Consider the following 19,785-nt stretch of genomic DNA (forward strand, 5'->3'; position numbering starts at 1 on the left):
TGTAACGTGGAATTTAAGAATATATGTTCAAGTTTGTACAATAACAGGACTTATTTGAGTGAAAACGTGGAAGTGTGGCGATTAATTTAATCAGAACTACTCATATATTATTATTCTGGTGCCCGGGGGGGGGGGGGCGTGAGGGCGGGAGAGGGAGAGTCTCTGCAGCAGACAGACGCAAGTTTCCAGCTAACTTCGGCAAATAAAACAAACGCTAAGTCATTAAGATCTGTGGATAAGGCCCGGAAAAAGAAGAAGATTGAAAGAAATCATAATGACAAAAAGAATATAAATTCTGCATTTAAACGAAAAAAAACCAAATAAACGAACAGAAAGAACCGTCTACAAGGCGTGTTATGAAAACAGTAGAAAAATGAACTAATATGCATGGTGTTAAAGGTATAAGTGCAGATATGTTTGGATGGTGTACCTTAATAGGTACACGCATCACTGTGCTGTTTGTTATCTCTCTGCATCTAACAGTCTTCCCACAAACACGTCACACAGTTTACTGCCTGATGTTCCCTCCACAGTCGTAACGTCACCAGTAAGTGGGCTACGTCTGTCAGTATAGACTACCAGTTTTGTGACTACATGTCCACACTTCAGTATCTCCAGTTACACGTGGCAAGGGCAAGTTATTAACATACATCTTCCCCTGGACAGCTGGTCAGATGTCGAAGTTCCTAAACTGACAGACGTAGTCCACTTACTGGCGCAGTTACGACTGTGCAGTAAACATCAGGTGGTATACTGTCTGACGTGTTTGTGGGAAGACAGTTCGATGCAGAGAAAAAACAACCAGCACGGATATGTGTACCTATTAAGGTAAAACATCTAAAAATACCTGCAAGTCTACGTCCAATGTTATTTACTATTCTTCCTGGTCATGTGAATAGTTTGTCCAAGGTCTTTGCAACACACACTTCGGGGTGATAGATAATGTCATGGGGAATAATTTTTATCAGAGACAAAGTGTTCCCTTACACTTGCTGGCGACACTAGGTGACTCTGTGTTATATAATGACCCTGAGAAGTGGCAGGGCGTAGGCACTCGGCGATGTGAGTATACCTCGTGTGTTGCCTTTAATCCAGTCTTCTGCTCATTATGGAAGGGAGTAGGCTTATTAAAAGTATAAGGTTCCAGATTCGCCACTAAAATATCTTTTTCTTCTTAGACACAATCATTCTTAAGGTTTTCTTCTTGAAAATCACTCTACGAGTTAACAGGTTTAGATATTATGTAGCAAAAGTAAACAGTTGACCCTGCTAGTTCGACGAATCTCGTCGTCCCAGGCAGACGAATACCGAAGGACGCCTAGCGTTGCGGGCAGGCGTCAGCTAACATTTTTTTCTCTAGCAAAAGTTGTTGCCCCTGATGTAATCCATCACTCCTAGACATTTCATCCAAAACGTTGAAACACCCTGTATACAGGATGCTCAGAAACAGCCTGGAAAGTTTGTAAGGGTGCTGTAGGGTAGGTTGTGCTGAGAAATAACTGTTAAGAAAAAATATTCGTACATTGCACCATTTCCGAATTAATTAGCATTGAAAGTCAGCCATTCAGGACGTTGCGCGCTTAAGTTCAAGCGGCCCGCCAGAGACCGTGTCTTCAAACGTTTCCTTCGTTTGGTTTCCGAAAACCAAACAAGAAAGCGATACAAATTTAGACACTGGACGGTAATACGGACTGACCCAGAACCAAAGGCTGAACAGTCTCATCAGTTGTGTTTTATGGATGAGAACGACTGACACTGTATTTGGAGCGGCACTTGAATTTGTTAACATCAGTGCTAATTAGCTCGGAAACTGATCGATGTTTTTTCTTAATAATTATTTTTAAGTGCAAAATATCTTGCATTTGCTTTTCAAGCACCGAGCGAGGTGGCGCAGTGGTTAGCACACTGGCCTCGCATTCGGGAGGACGATGGTTCAAACCAGCGTCCGGCCATTCTGATTTAGGTTCTCCGTTATTTCCCTAAATCGCTTCAGGCAAATGCCTGGATAGTTCCTTTGTAAGGTCACGGCCGACTTCCTTCCCTATCCCTCCCTAATCCGATGGGACCAATGACCTGTCTGTTTCGTCTCCTCCTCCAAATCAACCAACCAACAGATCAACTTTTACAATCTTTTGAGATTGTTTCTAAAATCCCTGTGTATTGGGGTTTTTCAAGCTCACTACTCGTACTTACGTGTGGGTTTCTCAGCATGAAGTACTTTAAAAAATCGCCTTTGCTAAAGAAATTATTTTTAAATAGTTCGCATCTTTTACAGGTGTACTGCTGACCATTAAAACCCCATCACCATGAAGGACAGTAATGACTTTTTTTTCTTTGTTCTGTACACAGTACAGTAGGAAGAGTCCATAATTCAATTTTGAGGTGATTTTTGGACAAACGGAGCGAAATTTAGTAGAGAGAGCAAAATGGCTGTAACCTGGCTGAGCATCATGTGAAATTGAGCTTGGATACTTCTTTCAGTGCTGTTTCAGATCTATGACATAACAGCTGGTGACTGATGGAGTGTCTAAGTGTTTATAATTGCTGGGAGACCTGCAGATCTGCCCATAGCAATACAACACTCTATATTGATGTTAGCCAGGGCAGCACGGGCAATATGTGCTCTCGTGATGTCTTCCTGAAAGACATCGTCATGGAGACCCATAGACAACGCACAGCCGCAGTCCTTGATAAGTGAGAAACGTAATGGCTGCTGTCCACATTACCGGCTACACAAAATGTATGTTATCTCGTTACGTGTCCAGTGGCACCTGTATCATTACGTGAGGTACTGGGCTCGTACGATGATGAAGAAACCGAACTCGCAACGTTCGTTCTTGAAGACTTCACGCACATATGTCCATCGTGACGCTGTACGCCGAACTGCAACATCTTAGCACTGTCCATACAAACAAGCAGAAAATCCCTTTTGCTGAGTCAAGGCATCAGAAGTGAGTACACTATGTTGCACGGCTCAGCGAACGATGTCTGTGTCCTCTTCGGAGCAAGACGCAGGGAACCATCAAGCTCCTTTGTAGCCTTAAGCCCTCCCCAAACCATTGACTACACATTCACATAATATGTGCTGTTAAAGCCACGTCAGTCCTGTACTCGACAAATGGGCGTTGGTGGCAGACAAAGATCCCACACTGCCGTCCTGGCTGTTTTGCCTTAGCCATCTGCCAGTCTATTATGAAGTACAAAGTGTTTATCTGTGTTGGCGGCTATTATCTGTGTTCAAACATTCTAGTGTTGTATTTGTGAAACACTGTGCCCGCATGCAGCCTATGTGTCTCGAATTCTATCAAGGGAATTGCCGAAACTAACGTCCCCACCCGGCAGTTAGAATCATCATCGACAGTGTTACGTGCCTTCTGTACAAGATTCTACACATGTATTTTGGTCTTTATCCTGGACATTGGCACGAAGTGTGTTGATCAGCTGTGTTTTAAAGTGGTGACCCTATTGAGACAACTGTAAATTTACTGAGCACATTATACTATCTTCAAATGATAATACAATACCAGTTGAGGTTTTATGTGGTTTACCGAAGACTTTTGTGTTGGAAATAATATTCTATCAAATAAGATAAGTTTTTATGGAATATATAGTGCAGCATAGGCATTGCCTAGTACTTATTTGAGAAACAGAATACAGAAAGTTGTCGTAGGTTATTCGAGTAATATAAAGAAAGGGGGACGTATTACGATGGGTGTCCCACAAGGTTCGATCATTGGACCGCTAGTGTTCTTGCTTTACGTTAATGATATTCCATTTTATTTGAAACACGAGGTAGAATTAGTCCTGTTTACACTCCATAGATGATACGCGCATTATGGTGAAGCCAAGCAACGAGGCGTCAATACTGAAGGTAGTATTAGGTCTACAACTTCCCTTCCGCCGTTTTCCAATAGATGACAGTAGCGGCAAGTGGTGGTGCTGCTGGTAGATCGTAAGTGTCATACAATAAGCTTAGGCATTTTTAAACAAACTCCACGAAAGTGTTAGTCGATTTATGATTGCATCATTAAGTTATTTTCGATTGAGTATGTCAACTTACGAGCCCAAATCTAGCGTCATTTGCACGAAGTTTTAATTTTCTTGTTTAACATGAGGAAATCTGCGCCTGAAGCTAATAAAATACTGGATAAAACCAATGGTGAAGCAACTATTATTAAAAGAAAGCGCAGAGGATTTTTAAACTGTTCACTAACGGTGATTCTGGCGTCGTATACAGGCATGGGAGAGAAGGTTTCCGAATCTACTGAAACCGACAGAAACACAGAAGATCGCTACCGAAAGCAATTTATGCGTTTCAGCCGAGCACTGAAAGACAAACGGCCACAATACAGCGACTGACACGAAAAGTTGATTTTGCAGTATGACAAAGCTCCACCCCGTCTCTCAAAACCCTCAAAACATACTTGAAAACTTTGAATGGAAAGCCCTACCCCATCCACCATACTGTCCAGACATTGCTATCTCTTACTACCACCTTTATCAATCGTTCACACACACGGCCTGACTGACCAGCACTTCCGGTCATATTAACAAGTGCAGAATTGAATCTATCCATGGACTCCTCAAGGATGCCCAGTTCTTCCGTCACTGGATTCGCATGCTACCCGAAATGTGAGAAAAAGTTGTGACCAGCGATGGCCAATACTTTGAATCGTGAAGTTCTTCTAGGTTTCTCACCATAAAATCTCGAACATCAAGAAAAAATAGGCAGATGCAAAGTTGTAGATCTAATACAGGATGTTTTGTGAATGTTACTGGATGGTTTTACACAAGTTGGCTGCGATTAAAACTTGAAAAATCATAGCTCGTCCAATTTTAGACTGTCGAAAGTATCCCACCTGCTATTAACCTAATATACTAACAAGAAACAAAGGGTTAGAAATTCCTAAATTCTTATGTGTGTTCATTGATGAAAACTTAAACTGGAAAAATCACATAGTAGACGGGCTAAAGTGTTTAGATTCGGATACTTCTGCAATAAGAAGAACAATTACCAACTTTGCGGATATATAACTCAATTAATATATTGCGTATATTTTCATTCATCGTGTCTTACGGAATGATGTTCTGGGATAACACTATGTTTATGGAATGTGTATTCATCGAACAAAAGAAAGTGATTATATTGTGTTAATATAGCATTAAATACTCATTATCTTGCAGGCATCTCCTTAAGCAGCTGGTAGTACTAAGCACAGTCTCTCATGACATTTGCTGTCAACAATCCAGATGAGCTAGAGAGTAATATAGATATTCACAAATACAACACCAAAAGGAAAATGATGTACACTTAAGTCAAGTTGACGTAAGGTGATTCCTCACAGCTTTCAACTACAAAGCGTAAACGGCTGCCGGCCGAAGTGGCCGTGCGGTTAAAGGCGCTGCAGTCTGGAACCGCAAGACCGCTACGGTCGCAGGTTCGAATCCTGCCTCGGGCATGGATGTGTGTGATGTCCTTAGGTTAGTTAGGTTTAACTAGTTCTAGGTTCTAGGGGACTAATGACCTCAGCAGTTGAGTCCCATAGTGCTCAGAGCCATTTGAACCATTTTCGTAAACGGCTGGTTGAGATAGGCACGCAAAGCTGCCGCGTCCTGCCCACTACAACTATCAGGCATCTTTTAACGCACTAGCACTAGTAGGAGAAGAGCGTAATACATCCACTGGCCGCTCTGCAATCTTTCTCACACAACGGTAAAGAATTTATTAGGTGAAAAAATGGTTTTCTCACATTTTATAGAGTAATTTGTCAGCTTGATAGTGAATTGCCTATCTTTTCGTTAATGCTATATTTATAATGATATTACGAAATTAAGTAAGCCACTGCACGAAATTCGAATAGTTTGCAATAAATAATAGGAGTCACTGTGAGTTTACATTTCTTGCATGTTAGATCATGCATTGCTGGATATGAAATGTAGCTAACATACTGATTTTTTCTTTAAACTTAGGAGACATGTCTATATACCTTCAGTCCCTATAAAATGAGTGTGGTGAACTCGCTTTTGACTCCAGGGGCATCCAATTCTGATTTAAAGAACTATTCATAACATGCACAGTATCTCATAAAGGCTCAAGATACCGAAAACAGCTGTAATGATATTTTATCACACGTAGCTGATTTCGATCTATAATCACACCATCATAGGATCCAAAAACCATCTCAGCTATGCATCTACGTAAGTATAGTATCGTTATCAGACGTACAGTGTTCCATCATTACTATTAGCTGTATGACATTGTGTGATTAACGGCTATGAGGGTATATGTTATACCTTATACAGCTAACGGTAATGATGGAATATTGTACATCTGGTAATGGTACTATAATCACGCATATGCACAGCTGAGATCAGTTTTGTACTCGAAGGTGCTGATCGTAGGCCGAAATCGATCGTCCGTAATTAAATATATCGTAACAGCTGTGTATTGTATAATGGAGTTCTTAATATTCGTTTAGGCTGTACAAAACCACCTCCATAAGATATATCGAAACAGATTACGGCTAATGCCAACACATAAAGACGAGAGTGTTCAGCCACATGGTTAACATGCGAAACTTTTGTATCTACTGCAGTATACAAGTACCTGAAGGCTTTTCCATAGAATTCTGTAATTTCTTATCGGTCATCGATAGCTGGTGAAATGAGAATTCGTGTTGGTTTACAATAGCAAAAGTGAAGAAATTACACATTTGTTTTTGTAAAACAATGAGGTCTTCATGTGTTCTTTAGTAGTTTTGTCATCAGCTTTTTTCAATAATCCACTGTTTTAGGGTTGTGTCAAATTTGTAACTGTGTCTGCATGATAGTGAGGTACTGAAATTTCCACCACAAATAGATCGTAGCGCTAAATACATCCGAGGTCTTGTACGCACCAGCGTTTGAGAACTCAAAACAACCTCCTCCTCCATCACAATGTTCCACTAAACATATCTGGTGCCGGCCGGTGTGGCCGTGCGGTTAAAGGCGCTTCAGTCCGGAACCGCGTGACCGCTGCGGTCGCAGGTTCGAATCCTGCCTAGGCAAGGATGTGTGTGATGTCCTTAGGTTAGTTAGGTTTAATTAGTTCTAAGTTCTAGGCCACTAATGACCTCAGCAGTTAAGTCGCATAGTGCTCAGAGCCATTTGAACCATTTGAGCCATATCTGGTGAAAAAAAAATCTACCGATCACACAAACTAGCGATTGCGAGCCGCGCGCCGTTCGCCATCTAACGAAACCCCCGCCCGCACCGAGAGCCATATCCGATATCGATATATGCTCAGTAATGTTCATTTCTGGTGAGTTTGGTGGCTAGCGGAAGTGTTTAAACTCAGAAGAGTGATCCTGGAGCCACTCTGTAGCAATTCTGGACGTGTGGGGTATCGCATCATCCTACTGGAATCACCGAAGTCCGTCGAAATGCACAAAGGACATGAATGGATGCATGCGACCAGACCGGATGCTTACGTACGTGTCACCTGTCAGAGTCGTCTCTAGACGAATTAGGGGTCCCTTATCACTCCAACTACAAGCACCCCACGCCGTTACGGAGCCTCCACCAGCTCGAAGAGTCCTCTGCTGACATGCAGGGTCCATGGATACATGAGGTTGTTTTCATACCTGTACAAGTCCATCCGCTCGATACAATCTGAAACGAGACTCGTCCCACCAGGCAATTGTTTTCAGTCATCAACAGTCCAATGTCTGTGTTGAAAGGCCTTGGCGAGGCGTAAAGTTTTCTGTCGTGCAGTCATCAAGTGCACACGAGTGTGCCTTCGGCTCCCAAAGCCCATATCGATGGTGTTTGTTGAATACTTCGCACGCTGGCACTTGTTGATGGCCCAGCATTGAAATCTGCAGAAATTTGCGGAACGGTTGCTCTTCCATCAAGTTGAACGAATCTCTTCAGTCATCATTGCTTCCATTCTTGCAGGATCTTTTTCCGGCCGCAGCGATGTCGGAGATTTGATGTTTTACCGGATTCCTGATATTCAAGGTAAACTCGTCAAATGGTCGTACGGGAAGATCCCCACTTCATCGCTACCTCGGATACGCTATTTCCCGTCGCTTGTGCGCCGACAATAAAACCACGTTCAAACTCTCTTAAATCTTGATAACCTGCCATTGTAGCAGCAGTAACCGATGTAACAATTGCTCCAGACACTTGTCGTCTTAGATAGGCGTTGCCGACCGCAGCGCCATTTCAACCTGTTTACATACACTATGCGATTAAAATTATCCGGACACCTGGCTGAAAATGACTTACAAGTTCGTGGCGCCCTCCATGGGTAATCCTGGCTCACCCTTAGCCCCGATGACGGCCTCCACCCTCGCAGGCATACGTTCAATCAGGTGCTGGAAGGTTTCTTGGCGAACGGCAGCCCATTCTTCACGGAGTGCTGCACTGAGGAGAGGTATCGACGTCGGTAGGTGAGCCCTGACACGAAGTCCTCGTTCCAAAACATCCGAAAAGCATTCAATGGGATTCAGATCAGGACTCTGTGCAGGTCAGTCCATTACAGAGACTCTGAGCAGGCCAGTCCATTACACGGATGTTATTGTTGTGTAACCACTCCGCCACAGGCCGTGCATTATGAACAGGTGCTCGATCGTGTTGAAAGATGCAATCGCCATCACCGAATTGCTCTTCAGTAGTGGGATGCAAGAAGGTGCTTAAAACATCAACGTAGGCCCGTGCTGTGATAGTGCCAGGCAAAACAACAAAGGGTGCAAGCCCACTTCATGAAAAACACGATCACACCATAAAACCACTACTTCCGAATTTTACTGTTGGCACTACACACGCTGGCAGATGACATTCACCCGTCATTCGCCATACCCACACCCTGTCATCGGAGCACCACATTGTGTGCCGTGATTCGTCACTCCACACAACGTTTTTCCACTGTTTAATCGACCAATGTTTACACTCCTTAGGTCAACCGAGGCGTCATTTGGCATATCCCACGTGATGTGTGGCTTATGAGCAGCCGATTGACCATAAAATCCAAGTTTTCTCACCTCCCGCCTAACTGTCATAGTGCTTGCAGTGGATCCTGATGTATTTTGGAATTCCTGTCTGGTGGTCTGGATAGATGTCTGCATATTACACATTACGACCCTCTTAAACTGTGGGCGGTTTATGTCAGTTAACAAAAGAGGTCGACCTGTACGCTTTTGTGCTGTACGTGTCCCTTCACGTTTCCACTTCACTATCCCATCGGAAAGAGTGGACCTAGGGATGTTGAGGAGTGTGTAAATCTTGCCTACAGATGTCTGACACAAGTGAGACCCAATGACCTGACCACGTTTGAAGTCCGTGAGTTCTGCGGAGCGCCCCATTCTGCTCTCTCACGATGTATAATGACCACTGAGGTCGTAGATATGGAGTACCTGGCAGAAGGTGGCAGCACAATGCACCTAATATGAGAAACGTATGTTTTTGGGGGTGTCCGGATGCTTTTCATCTCATAGTGTATTTCTGAATGTGCATGCCTATACCAGTCTTTTTGGCGCTTGAGTGTATATGCCTATGGATCACTTTCATAATCTACCCAGGATAAGCGTTTCCAAATGTCGATTGAAGATTTTTCTCCTCTACTACTTCTGTAAGACTGACTCCTCAAACAGAAATAATTAGTCACTTACACCGAAAAAAAATCTCTAAATGGCTAGCACTTTTTTTAAATATGTGTTCCATGTTCGTTCTGTTGACACTTTCCACTTTGCTGTCAATACGATATGTTGAGCATGTAACTAACAAGACCCGATCACTCCTCCGCTGTTTTGGGCAAATACTAGTAATGAGAAGTCTTCGACCCGCCAGGGTAGCCGAGCGCGCTAACGCGTTTTTAGGCAGTTTTCCACATCCCGCTAGGTGAATACCGGGCTGGTCCCCACGTTCCGCCTCAGTTACACGACTCGCCGACATCTGAACACGTTCGCACTGTTCCATGACTTACACTACACGCAGACAGCAATGGTTCACTCATTCTGTCCTGGGGGGGGGGGGGGGGGTAGTGGTGGCGGCAGGAAGGACATCCGGCCACCCCCTTGCCAAATCCGTTCCTAACAATGCCGACCATGCGTCAGTGCGGGACATGTCACCAGTGAAAGAAGAAAGAAGAAGACTAGTGATGAAGTCTTCGCCACCAAGATTGGAAGCGGCTACCTACGAACTGACTGCCACTGCAAAGATATACATTAGCGATCCCTGCTACGGAGGAGGTTCTTCCTCACTTTACAGTACCTCCCATGGCGGAGACGCCCCTGTAGTTGAGGCGCGTCTCGTCCTCGGTGTAGGCCATGGCGCCGTTGGCAGCGGTGATGCTGTCGCCCAGCGCGGCGATGACGGCGATGTCCTGCGGCCGCAGACTGTGCACGCTGCCCGGCACGTCTCCGCCGGAGGAGTTCCTCGCCGCCGCCACCTCCCGCCAGCAGGGGAAGCGCACCAGCTCCGGAATCTCGTCCTGCTCCCTCTGCAAAAGCGCACGCTGCTGTTACACTGAGTGGCCGGAAGTCACGGCAAGGGTCGTCCCACATGAAGACGTGCCGTGTATGACGAACGAACGTTACAGCTAGATGTGGCTTTTGTGGCGACTGGGCGGTTTGTTACAGACAGATCTTTACCATTAGTTGACAGCACCACAAGAGCTAATCGAAGCTGAATGTCGTATGATACTCGATGCAAGACGGGTCGTAGATTACAAAAAAGTTCGAGTTTCAGAGAGCAACAGCTTTGTAAAAGATTCGTCCCGGGAAGGGGGGATATAATTGTTAATCCCGCTTCTCGACACCAATTGTGAAAGAGTACGTGGTTTGGGTATGGGGAGAGAGAGTTCTGAGACCAATGTTAATGTATAAAATGGCAGGGAAGGGGGAAGAAGGTTGTTAAATATGCCTCGTGGCGGCAGTGTGCAGGAGGTCGAGCGGTCACGATTTGATATTGGGCATCCCGGGCTGCCGTTAAATGGCAAAACAGGAAATTAAGTACAATGAACAGGATATATTTCAATATACGGAGTACAAAGGGCGCGCCTAGGGTCGGAAGTTAGCAGGTTTAGGCCAGTCTAGGAGGTCGAACAATTAATTAAAATGGGCAACAGAAGGAGAAGCGGTTCATGTTGACTTACGTCGGTGGCCGGTCGTGAAAGCAGAGCTCTGCCTTCCAAAAAGATGTCTATTCTGCTCGAGGTCTAAATTAAAAGAGAGAGAAGCAAGTGTTTTTTGTGTGTTTTGCACCGCGGAACACTCCCGAGTCCACACACGAGATCGGTATCCCGCGCAACCTACTGGCTAAAATCAATGGCGTGAATTCACTAATAGTTTCAGCAGAGGGCTCAGGGCGTCTCCTGTCACCAGCTTTATCTGGACAGAACCGCCTCAGTTTCGAAAGGCAAGCAACCTGTGTCACGTAGACACGGCGTGAATTACTCTGGGAGAAAACTTGTAAAGATTCCACTGGGCCTTTGCAATAATTTTTTTAAAACTAATTCCCTACAATATTCCTTGACTGGCTGCCAGCTTCTATCTCCTGTCCGGAAGTTAAATGACGAGGAGATGTAATCGGAAAAGACAAGGATACACAGGAGATACAAGCTAGGTTACACGATGGTCATACATAGATTCTGGAATTAAAACGTTGGATTGTAAGCTCCACCCAGGGTCAGATACAGACTCAGATCACAATGCAGTAATGATGAGCAGTAGACTAAAGTTTAAGAAAATTGCCTGGAAGAATCACTGTGGAAAGAAGTGGGATACTGAATTAGTGATGAATAGTGAGGTACGTTTGAAGTTGCGTAAAACTGTAGACACTGCGAGAGCGAATATTACGTCAGGCAGTACAGTTGAAGGGGAATAGGAATCTGTAAAATGGGCAATCACAGCAACTGGACAAACAAATACATAATGCAAGAAATATAACAGCGAATAAATCATGGGTAACTAAATAAATCAACTGATCGACTCAAGAAGAAAGTACAAATATGTTCAGGGAAAGACAGGAATGTAATAGTGTAAGTCACTTAAATTTGAAAGGTGAAATTGCTGCACAAAAAATGCAAGGAAATCGAAACAGAAGTGATAGTCTAAATTACCGCTTCAGCATACAGAAAAGCGAAACCAGCATTCAGTGAAGTAAAAAGCAAATACTTCAATCTTAATCGTAAAAGCGGAGTTCTACTCTTAAACGCAGAGGAAAGAGTGGATAGGTGGAGAAACTACATTGAAAGTCCTTACTAGAGGGAGACATCATACGATTAGAGTCAGCATTCAACAGAGCTTCTGAAGGCTCGCAGAAACCATAAATAATTATCCTTCTGAATTTCTAAAATCACTGAGGAAACTGCAGCCAAAAGTCTGTTCAAGCTGCTTCCTAAAATCTGTGAATCTGGTAACATACCATCAGACGTCTGAAAGACTGTTATCTATGTAATCAGTAGGATAACAAGTGCAGATAAAAGCGAAAATTGTCGCACAATCAGTTTAACTTCTCATCGAAGTAGCTGAGAAGAATAAAATGAACTTGAATCGAAAAGAAAATTAAGCATCTGCTAGATGACGATAAGTCTACCTTCAAAATGTTCAAATGTGTGTAAAATCTTATGGGACTTAATTGCTAAGGTCAGCAGTCCCTAAGTTTACACACTACTTAACCTAAATTATCCTAAGGACAAACACACACACCCATGCCCAAGGGAGAACTCGAACCTCCGCCGGGACCAGCCGCACAGTCCATGACTGCAGCGCCCTTGACCGCTCGGCTACTCCCCCGCGGCTCTGGCTTCAAGAAATGTATACTAATGATAAAGAATAATATGAATGTAAGACCAAGTATGAAGTTCAAATGGTTCAAATGGCTCTGAGCAAATAGCTCTGAGCACTATGCGACTTAACTTCTGAGGTCATCAGTCGCCTAGAACTTAGAACTAATTAAACCTAACTAACCTAAGGACATCACACACATCCATGCCCAAGGCAGGATTCGAACCTGCGACCGTAGCGGTCACGCGGTTCCAGACTGAAGCGCCTAGAACCGCTCGGCCGACCCGGCCGGCTCAAGTATGAAGTACTTGAACTAAAAACTTAGAAAGACAGAGATGTAGTCTTTCAGCGTTAGTGTGCAAACCATACAACGAAGAAGTAATGGCTGAAACAAAAAAAAATGTTCAGAAGCAGAATTAAAATTCAGAGCGAAAAGATAACAATGCAAAGATTCATGGACGAATAAACGACTTTAAAAGCTGAGTGGCAAAGACAAAGAGGACATTGCTGGTCAAAAGAATTCTGCTAGTATCAAATATCGGCTTCAGTCTGAAGAAGAAACTTCTGTAAATGTAATTTTGGTACACAACATCGTATGAATGTTAATCATGAATTGTGGGCGAATTAGGAAACAACTGAAGCGTTTGAGATGTTACGGTATAGACGGATGTAAAATTAGTTATATGCGACAAGAAATGATGAAGTTACCTACAAAATCGATGAGGAGAGGAACATGTGGAAACAAGGTAAGAAGAAGGAGCAAGATGATGGAACATATGTTAAGACATCACAGAGTAACTTCCATGGTACTTGAGGCAGCTCTAGAGTGTAAAAATTGTTGGGGAAGACAGAGAATGGCAAACTCGTATATTCCAAAAATAATTGTGGATGTAGTTTGCAGCCGACCTTGGTGACCGAGCGGTTCTAGGCGCTTCAGTCCGGAACCGCGCGACTGCTACTGTCGCAGGTTCGAATTCTGCCTTGGGCATGGATGTGTGTGATGTCCTTAGGTTAGTTAGGTTTAAGTAGTTTTAAGTTCTAGGGGACTGATGACCTCAGATGTTAATCCCAATAGTGCTCAGAGCCATTTGAACCATTTTTTAATTTTGTAGTTTGCAGTTATTTCTCACAGACGAAGAGAATGACAGCGAACAAGTCGACGCGAGTCTCATCAAACGTAAAAAAAAAAAGACATAGTCCTTGAGGCGGTTGTGCGCTAGATGATGGGCAGTTTTCTTTAAGTTGCCCTGGTAAGGGGCAGCAGTATGGGTATGGAAAAATTTACTGAATGGCAGACCGAAAAAAGACCTAAATCACAAATAAAAATACATTTTTCGAAAGAACTAGCAAACAAAAGTTGGGATGAATAGTATATAGAAACCAATGTAAGTGTGAATTTCTCTGAATTATTGACATTATTTAAGTTGAACTTTGAGAAGACATTTTGAAATGTATCAAAGGCAGTGTGAATGTCTCACAAAAACAAATGGATAACAGCAGAGATTAAGAAGTTCTCCCAAAGCCTTAAGTAATTACGTTCCAAGAAAAAGGATAATAATCAGCCAGAGTTCGTAAAATTCTATCAACGGTATAAAAAGCTTTATAGAAAGATGCTAACTGCTGCAAAAAGTCATTTAATGCCAAAAATAATACAGACTGCAGAGAATAACTGAAAAACAGTCTGAGATGTTATAAGACAGCACACAGGTAGAGATAAACAAAGACATAATAATACATTGATAAGAGAGGGAATTTAAAGTATTAAATAATGGACACTAGCTAGCAAACTATATGAAAGAACAGTTTCCAAACATTACAGAAAATTACAACAAAAATTCCCAAAAACACCTGTAGGTAATTATACACTAAGTACAATGACATTACTACTGACCACACATTATGAAATCAGTAAAACAGTAAAAATGATAAAAATTAAAAGTTGTGGGTTTAAATGAAGTACCGATGTGTATACTGGAACAATGAATGTAGATTACACAAGATCCCTTACAAACATAATACAGGGTGATTCAAAAAGAATACCACAACTTTAGGAATTTAAAACTCTGCAACGACAAAAGGCAGAGCTAAGCACTATCTGTCGGCGAATTAAGGGAGCTATAAAGTTTCATTTAGTTGTACATTTGTTCGCTTGAGGCGCTGTTGACTAGGCGTCAGCGTCAGTTGATGCTAAGATGGCGACCGCTCAACAGAAAGCTTTTTGTGTTATTGAGTACGGCAGAAGTGAATCGACGACAGTTGTTCAGCGTGCATTTCGAACGAAGTATGGTGTTAAACCTTCTGATAGGTGGTGTATTAAACGTTGGTATAAACAGTTTACAGAGAATGGGTGTTTGTGCAAAGGGAAAAGATCTGGACGGCCGAGAACGAGTGATGAAAATGTAGCACGCATCCAGCAAGCATTTGTTCGCAGCCCAGGAAAGTCGACCCCCAGAGCTAGCAGAGAGCTGCAAATTCATATTTCAGCAGGATGGAGCGCCACCACATTGGCACTTATCTGTCCGTAACTACCTGAACGTCAACTACCCGAGGCGATGGATCGGCCGCCAGGCAGCCCGTGACAGAGCATTTCATCACTGGCCGCCAAGAAGCCCTGATCTTACCCCCTGCGATTTTTTCTTATGGGGGTATGTTAAGGATATGGTGTTTCGGCCACCTCTCCCAGCCACCATTGATGATTTGAAACGAGAAATAACAGCAGCTATCCAAACTGTTACGCCTGATATGCTACAGAGAGTGTGGAACGAGTTGGAGTATCGGGTTGATATCGCTTGAGTGTCTGGAGGGGGCCATATTGAACATCTCTGAACTTGTTTTTGAGTGAAAAAAAACCTTTTTAAATACTCTTTGTAATGATGTATAACAGAAGGTTATATTATGTTTCTTTCATTAAATACACACTTTTAAAGTTGTGGTATTCTTTTTGAATCACCCTGTATATGAATCCTCCACATCAGAGAAATTTCGGAGTATTTAAAACAGGAGACAGTTGTACCTCTGGCAAGAAAGTTAATACAGAAGACGCAGAAAAACACCGGCCCATTTCTCTTGTGTTACCATTTTTAAAAGTAGTAGACCCAGCAACGAAAAACATCGTAATGACTCACGTGAATAAATACAACCTATTAAGTGAATCACAGTTCGCTTTCTGAAGTGGTAGAAGCACAGAATCATTCATAGCAGATTTCAGAATAGTAGAACCTTAAGCTTCTGACAAGGCTGAGTGTGTCACACGGATCTTTTTACATTTTTCTAAATTTTTTATGTTGTTGACTGTAAGCTTCTACCAAATAAGTAGGGTAGCTAATGACTGGTTCCGATAATACCTCTGTAGACTGTGCAGCAAATGCAAAATTTCTAGAATTCTCAGTGGTGTGAAAGCACAAAGGTGCTTTCTTTTAGGTACATACTACCATCTGCACACTCAGTTCTTAGCTATGGCATCCTTTTCTCTGGAAGAAATGCATAAAACATGAATATAATTTTCAAACTGCAGATAAGTAGTTAACCGAAAATAGAAGTCGGGCAGATTTTAAAGATCTGTTAAAAACAGTGGGGATTTTAAATGCTCTATGTGACTACATTTACCAATCAGTTGTACACATTAAAAAAAATTGATAATTACTGCCCAGACAATTCTTCCGTCCACGACAACGGAACGAACTCTGGACTAAACTTATATTTGCCAAGAAAGAATAAACTTATATCACAAACAGCATTTTTACCAAGGAATAAAACTTGACAGTAAATTACCAAAAGATAGTAAAGAAATTACTAAAATAAACTTATTTAAAATGGGAGTTAAAAAGTACTGATAGGCAATACAGCCTATACCTTGAAGAATTACTTATGTGACGCAGAATAAATAATTGGTCAGAAATGTAACACAATTAAATAATAATAACGATATTAAAACATCCATCATTATAAATAACACCTTCACAGTATATTTTTCCTTCATTTTTTTCTTTCCTGTAAAATCTTACACCGCTGTAACTATGGAAATATTTGTATCTGTGAATTACTTTATTTTCGTTGAACTTAAATTGTAATAACAGGACATAACCTGCACCCTTGTAAAAGAGAACTATAGATAAATAAAACCACTACCACTACTGTTACTACTACTACCGCTACTACTACTACAGAGTACACATGGAACCAATGCATATAAGAAACATCTGAGCTTGCAACTCGGTTGTGTATTAACTTTTCGTACCAGTGGCTCACAGTCAAAAGATATTGTTGAAGTATATCATTGTCATCTTTGAAGGTGAACTACTTATTAATAAAATACACAATTTTATTTCGCTGGGTTGCCATTATCAAGTGGAGTACCGCGAAAATCGTGCTTCAGTACAAATTAAAAGTTAAAAATCGGAAGTGTATGTATGTTATCGTCATTTCTACATGTTGGATATTTAACTTTGTAGCTTCTTTTGCCGATTTCAATGTCCAGTGTGCTCTTTTTATGATTGTACGAATTACGCACAGTAATGTTATTTGCAGGAGACTTGAAAATGACACGTAGACCCGTCGAAACAGGAACCTGAGGAAATAAAAATATTTGAACACTCTAGCTTGGCTACTAAAATTCATATTCATCAATAAAGATCAGATCGCATCCAGCAACATGTGCAATTTGTAATTTAATATTTGTTTGCTACCAAAATCGCATGTGAATGGCTAGATACACAACTGATTAACTTATCGTAGTTGCAGTTTACAATCTATGACCACGAAAATATTAATTCATACAGGGTGACAATTACTAAGCTACACGAAATAAAACCGCCATAACTTCTGAATGGTTTGCGTTAGAACGTTCAAACTGCATGGTTGACCGCGGGGAATAATGGGAACTAGCATGCACATGCGCACGCGTCTTGATGTCGTCCATTTGCTCGTGAAAATGTCACGGTACAGCGTGCCTGAGAATATACCGCTTGTGAAGGCCTACTATGCGAACAATAACAGCACAGCTTCGGCTCAAAGGAAGTTTGCGACCAAGTTCAAGCTGAAGACAGCCGGTCCAAGAGTGTTAACAATCAAGAATTTGATTCGGAAGTCTGAGAGAACAGGTAGTGTTCATGATGGCAGTATAGGCAGTATCGGTCGTCCAAAAAGGGACAAAACAGCTGAAAACATCGAGAAGACACGCGCTGTCTTTCAAACCAACCTCAAGAAATCGATCAAACGAGCTGCACAACAGGTGGGAATCAACTGGGAGACACTGCAACACATAGTTGTTGAAGACCTATATCTCTTCCCATACAAAACTCAACCCCATTGGCCATTAAGCTCCAGGGCCATGGAACACCTGCTGTGTTTCGCCAACACTATTGTCCACAGAACTGACGACCAGGACTTTGATATGAATACGGTTTGATTTAACGACGAAACCAAGTTTCATTTGGATGGGTTCGTCAATAAGCAAAATTGGCGGATTTGTGGGACTGAGAATCCGCATTTCGTGATAGAGAAGCCTCTTGAGCCTCAACGGGTGACTCTGTGGTGTGCAATGTCCAGTCACAGAATAATTGGTGCGGTATTCCTTTATGGCATGGTGGACTACCGAACAGCATTTGAAGGTTTTGGAAATGGTTTCATCCCGATTATCCAAAGTGATGCTGATTTCGACAAGATGTGGTTCATGCAAGACCGAGGTGGACCCTACCTACGCACCTTGAGGCCGGGGTAGTAGCCGAGCCGGATGGGCAGCAGCAGCAGCTGCCGCGGCAGTTCCAGCACGGCGTCGGCCGCGTCCTGCGCGGCGTCGGCCAGCCACGAGAGGCGCGCCGTCGCCCACTGTGCGGCGGACTCCAGCGGCGTCGGCTGGCCGCTGGGCCGGGGCGTCGCCTCTCCTGCTGGCGCGCTGGCCGGGCTGTGGGCAGCCGTCGCGGCTTCTGAGCTGGCGGCCACTGGCGAAGCTGCTGACGCCAGGATTAACACAGAGGCTGCGAGGCACCTCCAGTCTGTTCGTACTGCCATGGTGGCGCACCTACGTAGGTTACAAAATTCATAAGACACTAAAATTTCGTAATTCGTTTGGCTATAAGGGATGTCCTAGCTTGTACAGTGTGTGGAGGACTTAAACATGAAAGTGGCCTTCGTGTGATGTCTCAATGCCAAGTAACATAACACGATGAAACTTCGAGCATACACACATCTACATTTACACTCCGCAAGCCACCCAATGGTGTGTGGCGGAGGGCACTTTACGTGCCGCTGTCATTACCTGCCGGTCGGTGTGACCGTGTGGTTCTAGGCGCTTCAGTCTAGAACCGCGTGACCGCTCCGGTCGCAGGTTCGAATCCTGACTCGGACATGGATGTGTGTGATGTCCTTAGGTTAGTTAGGTTTAAGTAGTTCTCAGTTCTAGGGGACTGATGACCACAGATGTTAAGTCCCATAGTGCTCAGAGCCATTTGAACCATTTTTTTTTTTTGTCAATACTTCCATTTCCTGTTCCAGTCGCGTATGATTCGAGGGAAGAACGACTGTCGGAAAGCCTCCGTGCGCGCTCGAATCTCTCTAATTTAACATTCGTGATCTCCTCTGGAGGTATAAGTAGGGTTGGTTGGTTGGTTCTGAGCACTATGGGACTCAACTGCTGAGGTCATTAGTCCCCTAGAACTTAGAACTAGTTAAACCTAACTAACCTAAGGACATCACAAACATCCATGCCCTAGGCAGGATTCGAACCTGCGACCGTAGCGGTCTTGCGGTTCCAGACTGCAGCGCCTTTAACCGCACGGCCACTTCGGCCGGCTATAAGTAGGGGGAAGCAATATATTCGATACCTCATCCAGAAACGCACCCTCTCGAAACCTGGACAGCCAGCTACACCGCGATGCAGAGCGCCTCTCTTGCAGAGTCTGCCACTTGAGTTTGCTAAACATCTCCGTAACGCTACCACGCTTACCAAATAACCCTGTGACGAAACGCGCCACTCTTCTTTGGATCTTCTCTATCACCTCTGTCAACCCGACCTGGTACG

The 19,785-nt window shown here is 43.2% G+C and overlaps 1 protein-coding gene across 1 annotated transcript in view; it reads right to left on the reverse strand.

Moving 5' to 3' along the window:
• Nucleotides 1-18,776, reverse strand: part of LOC126239201 (phospholipase B1, membrane-associated-like) — a 78,335-nt gene extending 59,559 nt beyond the window's left edge. The window contains exons 1-2 of the mRNA XM_049947847.1: nucleotides 18,471-18,776; nucleotides 10,252-10,480 (exon numbers count right to left, since the gene is read on the reverse strand). Of these exons, the coding sequence (XP_049803804.1) occupies nucleotides 10,252-10,480; nucleotides 18,471-18,776 (535 nt within the window). The remainder of the gene's footprint in view (nucleotides 1-10,251; nucleotides 10,481-18,470) is intronic.
• Nucleotides 18,777-19,785: the final 1,009 nt, after the last annotated feature.

Source organism: Schistocerca nitens, chromosome 1, assembly GCF_023898315.1.
Source record: "Schistocerca nitens isolate TAMUIC-IGC-003100 chromosome 1, iqSchNite1.1, whole genome shotgun sequence".
NCBI lineage: Eukaryota > Metazoa > Arthropoda > Insecta > Orthoptera > Acrididae > Schistocerca > Schistocerca nitens.